At 34.9% G+C, this 6,556-nt stretch overlaps 1 protein-coding gene across 1 annotated transcript; it reads right to left on the reverse strand.

The window, feature by feature from the left end:
* Positions 1 to 2,921: 2,921 nt before the first annotated feature.
* On the reverse strand, positions 2,922 to 4,275 carry LOC148689570 (uncharacterized). The gene is made up of 3 exons (XM_088688798.1): positions 3,778 to 4,275; positions 3,466 to 3,697; positions 2,922 to 3,381 (listed from the first exon to the last, which is right to left on the reverse strand). Exons 1-3 carry the CDS (start codon positions 4,273 to 4,275, stop codon positions 2,924 to 2,926), a joined length of 1,188 nt encoding a protein of 395 aa, XP_088544924.1. The 3' UTR covers positions 2,922 to 2,923.
* Positions 4,276 to 6,556: the final 2,281 nt, after the last annotated feature.

Consider the following 6,556-nt stretch of genomic DNA (forward strand, 5'->3'; position numbering starts at 1 on the left):
TAGAAGCTACACTTAGAAAATATGGCCATTTGGAAAGTAAAGATGCAATTACTCCTTTTGATGCCAATAGCAAACTTAAGAAGAATAGAGGAGATGCTATATCTCAACGTGAATACTCACAAGTTATTGGAAGCCTTATGTACATAATGAATTGTACAATGCCTGATATAGCATACTTAGTGAGTAGACTGAGTAGATATACATGCAATCTTGGGCATGATCATTAGGAAGCTTTAATTCGAGTATTGAGATACTTAAAGCATACAATGAATTATGGATTGCATTATACAAGGTATCCTCCTATGCTTGAAGGATTTACTGATGCGAATTGGATATCGGATAATAATGATACAAAATCCACAAGTGGATATGTATTTACTTTGGGAGGAGCAACAATATCTTGGAAATCTTCTAAACAAACATGCATAGCCCTATCAACTATGGAATCAGAATGTATAGCTCTCGATATGGCTGGAGGAGAAGCTGAGTGGCTAAGAGATTTTTTAAAAGATGTTCCCATATGGCCTAAACTTGTAACGGCAATATGTATACACTGTGATAGTTTAGTTGCACAATATCGAGCTAAAAATAGTGTATACAATGGGAAGTCTAGACAAATTAGATGAAGTCATAATACTAATAAGCAATGGCTCTCTAGTGATGTAATTTCTATTGACTATGTTAAGTCAAAAGATAATATTGCGGATCCGCTTACTAAAGGTTTGTCTAGAGAGCAAGTTAAGCATACATCGAGGGAAAGGGGTTTAAAGCCAATAGAGTAAAATGAAACTGCCAAACGGAAACCTAACCTAGTTGATTGGAGATCCCATGGTCTAGGTTCAATAGGCAAACTGGTTTGGCTAGATTCAAGAAGAATCACACTTACATACCCATTCCTATGATGGAAGAAGTGTGGTGACTGCTGATGGTGTAAGATACATTAGTTTAATGATATTGAGACTTGTAAATCAGGTGGAATAGTAGCAGCCTATTCTTAATCAATATCACCTATATGAGAGTAAATGTGGGGTCACATTTATGAGAATTACATGGCTACATTCTCTAAAGCTCTTATGAATCCATGATTTGTTCAGGACCAAAATGAACACAAACGTATGAATTTGCAATGTGTTGGTGTGACATATGTTTTGCTTATTGTCTTGGTTTGCTACGGAGATGAACAGTTCAAGATTTTATATTCATTGCGTCATCTAGTAAATCCGATAAGTGTATACTAAGGTAGGTTCAAGTTCAACCTGATGTATGTCACATCTATTGTTTACTCTTGTATCTTAGTGTTTCTAGGACCAAAGAGTTGTCTCAAATGTGGGGTATTGTAGGAGTTTTGAGACCCCTCTTGTCCCACATCCGGCAACAGTGGTTTTTCACTAGCCTTTATATAGGCTTATTCCTTCTTCTTAGTAATTAGAACTTGGACCATTTGGAATGAGGATTGAGGTTTGGGCCACTAATTGTGTGGATTAGGCTTGATGATTATACTATAATATTAATATAAATTAATATTAATTAATTAATCAAGACAAGGGCCTTGGGGCCAAGGAATTAAAATTAATCTGATCAATTATTTTTAATTTCGAATTAAGTTTTTAATTAAATTAATTAAAAACGTTTTGATTAATAGAGACAACTCTTTGGAAAGAGTTGTATAGCTTCAGATACATCCAAAAGGTGTTTGAAGAGGTATGAAGGAGCCTATATAACTGGAGTCCTCAGTTCCATAAAAAATAATATTTTCTTCCTCCTTGTCTTCCGTACAAAATTTTCAGAAAGTCAACACACAAAGCAATTCGCTAGAGTTCTATAATCCAATGTGGGTTGTAGAATTAGGTAGTTGTACCCTGGTCGAGCAGACATTGTAGAACCACAAGCACACGAGTGGGACGGAAATACTGTTCGAAGGCCATAGCGTTTGCGCTAGCCTCTACCTTCAATTCATTCAAGTTGGTGTCATTTTAATTTTTTGTAATTATTGTGTAATTGCATTCTGTATTGCAACTATTTTTGAATAATAAAGTATAAGTATTTATGTTATTTTTACTGTTTCTAAATTGTTCTCCAACAAATATTCTGCAGGAGAGGATAAGGGGTCTTTTACGTATGCCGATACCACTTGTTTGATGTGTGCGCTGTTGGGTTTGCAGTCCAACATCTTCGCACGGGAGAGAGGTTTGTGATGTATTTAGCCTATTAAACGTAAAGCCCAACTGCTGTTCATGTAATTTGAAGTCCTAGGAAATAATTCAGCTATTCAAGATCTTTTAGATCGAAAGTCGTGCTGCGATGGGTGATGAAATGCTGCAAGGTAGGTTAGTGATTACCTGGTAGGACGATATCGTCCACGTATAACAATATGATGATAATATGAGAGCGATGCCTATAAATAAAAAAGGAACTGTCTGCATAACTTTGAATAAATCCATAACTTATGATAAAGAAATTGAACCGATGGAACCATGCACGAGGTGCTTGCTTGATTCAGAACACCCATTTGCAGGCCACTTTATTTTAGTGTGCAGATGGAGGAACTAAGGGCTGGTTTGTTATTGCTGTGCTTTGAAAAAAAAGCTGTTGTGAGAATAAGCAGCTGTGCTGTGAGAATAAGCGGCTGTGAAATAAAACAGCAAAGTGTTTGGTAAACTTTTTTGTAAAAGTGCTTTTGGAAAAAAAAAAAAAAAACAGTATGATAGTATTTGGTAAACTTTTATGCAAAACAGCTGTGACTGTGTGAAATGACCAAAAAAGGTATAATACTAGATGTGCTATTAATTCATTTTTAGAAGAAAAATATTTATAAACTTTATTTTAAATATTAATTAGTATGACAAACTACTTCAGTTGAAATATTTTAGACGGAATAGCTAGGATTCATTATTACAATATTGTTAATGTACTTGAAAGTAGTCTAATTAGATGCATTCATCAAACTTGTTGCTATTCTATTTCTTAATGCCTCTATCTCATGTGATCCTTCAACTTGATAATTTTGATATTCATCATCATCATCATCATCATCACTACTATCCCTCTCTTCACAAAAGTCCCTGGGGTCATCAAAATGACGATCACGTTCAGAATACCTCCGTATGTAGTTTTGAAGAGCCATGATAACAATGACAATCTTCACTTGCTTATTGAATGGGTTATTAGGCATATCCCTTAAAATTGCCCATCTTTTCTTCCATACTCCAAAAGTTCGTTCAATGATGCTCGTAAGAGAAGAATGTCTGTGGTTGAATACCTCTTTATGACTTGTTGGTTCGACACCCCTACGAAAGTCTGGATAATGATATCTTTCACCTTTATATGGTCCCAAATAACCTCTCCTTTGTGGATACCCTGCATTTACCAAGTAATATTTTCTTGACAATTGAAAATTTTGTTTTGTATTGTAATAATTATACAAAGCAAGTATGTAAAATGTTATAATAAAAGTATGAAGATTACCATTTGGAGGATTAGAAAATATTAAATTTGGATTCCGTAGCATGGATAGAAAAACCCTTGTATCATATGCAGTGCCTTCCCATCCGGCACAAGCAAATGTGAATTGTATGTCAAAATTACATGCAACGATAACATTTTGAGTCGGTATTCCTTTCCTACCAATGTATGGAACTTGATCCAGAGGTGGTATTGAAGCCTCACCATGCACTCCATCTATGGCACCAATACAATCCTAAAAATAATAACATAGAAGAAAACCGTCAACCTACACTTATAGTTTGCAAATAAGTTAGAAGACGAGTCAAACTTTACCTTAAAATAAGGCATGTATCTTGTATCTCTCCTTATTTCTTGGGGAATGCCACGAAACTCTAAATCCATCGGTTTGATAATATCTATTGCCATCTTACATACGATACCCAACATAGCACCAAAATATCTACTAACAATCTCACCAGAATGTTGAAATCTCTCTTGAGCTAATATATTTTTCACACCATGTCCCAACATATGCAAGAACATTCCTAATATTTCAATTGCGTTCATTTTCCTTGAACCTTTCAATCCATAATTAGTTTGCAAGTCATTGGATAATTTATAAAAGACATCTGTGTTCATCCTAAACATTTTATAGCATCGCACATCATTTCCTTGTAGTACTTCCATCAACCAAATATTACCTGTATGGGAAGAATTCATACATGGAGTTTTGTGGACATATTTTAAATAATATATTTCAACAGCTCTCGCTACAGCGCGTATAATTAGACCATCCTCCAACTCCTCAACATCATCATCAGAGGTGTTCATATTGAATATACCTGTAACCTAACACATAATTCAAAATTCCACAAGTCATAATCCAACAATCACTAAGAAGTCATAATCCGACATTCAAGAACAAGTCAATCCAATGTTTAACAAGAAATCATAATCCAACATTCAATAAACACAAAATACGAGCAACATTCAACACATAGTCTTAATGCAAAGTACAAACCACACAAAGTCCTAATTCATAGTTATAGCTTCTTATTGTTCTTTGTTGAACATATATTTCAACCAAGTCAATTGGACTTCAGGATCTTGCATCATGGTAAACACCTATCGCTTCTTTGCAGAACAAAATAAACATGTAGTAAACAACCATAACTCGCTAGGTGGCTCACAACCAGGCAATTGTGCAACAGTCGCTAACACTTCCAGAATACTACTACATATATGTAGCGACCTCATCAATGAGTTTGCAAAACTCCTAGTTTCATAAGCTACAACAAGACGGTCAATTTGACCACAAAGTTTTGTAGCACCTCCAATTTTTTTCCCTTTCTTATTAACCTTCTTCTTTTGCAATTCTCCTTGGTTAGCTGCTCTGTTTTTTCCCTTCTTCTTGCTTGCCTTAGATCCTACATAATCTCAATTTCTTCCTCATCATATGAATCAATTTGTCCTACAAATTTCTCTCTTGACTCTGGTGGTAGTACTTCAGATGAAGGTGCCCATGCATGTTCACCGGTAGCAACTGTACTCGAGATCATCCTGTCTAACTTATCCTCCATCTCAGAACTAATGCCCTTTTTTTTTTCGCAATTTTCCATATTCTTTGTTTGTCTTCAAGTAAGAAAGAATATGGTTAATACATATTGCATGATGTCATAATACATATTAAAAGATAAATACACAAACCTGAATTTTATTATTCTACCACTCCTCAAAGGCATCAACGATACCCTTACTTGAATTCCACCCTAGGCCGGTTTCTTTACCAACTAGCTCTTTCCACAACTTCCACTCATTTTTAAGTGCATCCGACTTATTTTTTAGTTGATTTCTTTCATAATCATGCCATGTCTCTGCCTTGAAGTTAGCTCTAATATTTGCATATCCATCTTTGTCAAAGTGAGTGCCCGGACAATGTCCGGCCTCAACCTCCTTAATGCAAACATCACAAAATATAGATATATTGTGGGCATTCCATGTAGCTACAGGATTTGACGAAGATGCCCCCTTCTTTGCCATCGATACCAACTATTGATTTGTATATATACATACACACACACACACACACACACACACACACACATATATATTAAAACAAGAACAAACGATATTGTAATATAACCAAGAAATAACCAATAAATGATCCACATACAACTACAAAAGATTACATCACAATTTGGGTTCAAAAAGCCTGGCCTAGCCAGTCTCAAGATGGAATTCTACTGTCCACAATAGATCAGTTTCCAACCAAAGGTCGTTATTAGTTTAAAACAAGTAGACCTATATAGCATAAAGAGCAAGATTTTGTAGCATAATTCGTGAGAAATAGCAGGTCTGTATGAGAATGGGCAAGGACATTTTCTCCTTACTCAAAAAAAAAAAAACTGGATCAAGCTAAAGGAAATACAACACATTTTCTCCTACTAAACAAACAAAGAGATGATGATGATGATAAATGCTATGGTACATGATGAAATCGAAAATTACTAGTTAATGCTATTGAGAAATGACTTCATTTTATTGAATAATGATAAGTTACAACTACTATTTATATTTATAATTTAAAGAAGTCAAAATACAACTAAGGAAAGGTTCCATAGTATGAGAACGGTTCCATTTTCGAAAATGCATAGTTATTCTACAATCATTGCAAAACCCTGCAAGCAAATGGTACACCACATATGGTTCTGTTTAGGCATACATGTATTGCATTGCATTGTTTGAAAAGAAACCGAATGAAAACCACAAACGAAAACACAACCATGACTCAAAGATTTAAATAAAAATTAATCCCTAAATTCTATTTGTATGTGACATACTAATTTAAGATAAAACCGTTATCTAAGCTTATGTTTACTTCTAAAGTACATATTAGTTTTCCTTGCGTCTGCTGTCGAAGACATTTGGCTAGCTAAACAGTACACATCTCATTAACATGACTTTACACTGGAAACTATGGTGTGCATCCATTTTCCAGCTGGTACATTTATGTTTGTACCATAACTATATGCGTCTACATCGGTGTATCTGTAGTAGCTACAACAATGACATATACTTACTGGGTGCTGGAGTTGAGGAAAAAGATGCAATC

The sequence above is a fragment of the Pyrus communis genome, chromosome 17 (assembly GCF_041283825.1).
Source record: "Pyrus communis isolate YQ-2024b chromosome 17, ASM4128382v1, whole genome shotgun sequence".
In the NCBI taxonomy this organism is placed as follows: Eukaryota; Viridiplantae; Streptophyta; class Magnoliopsida; order Rosales; family Rosaceae; genus Pyrus; species Pyrus communis.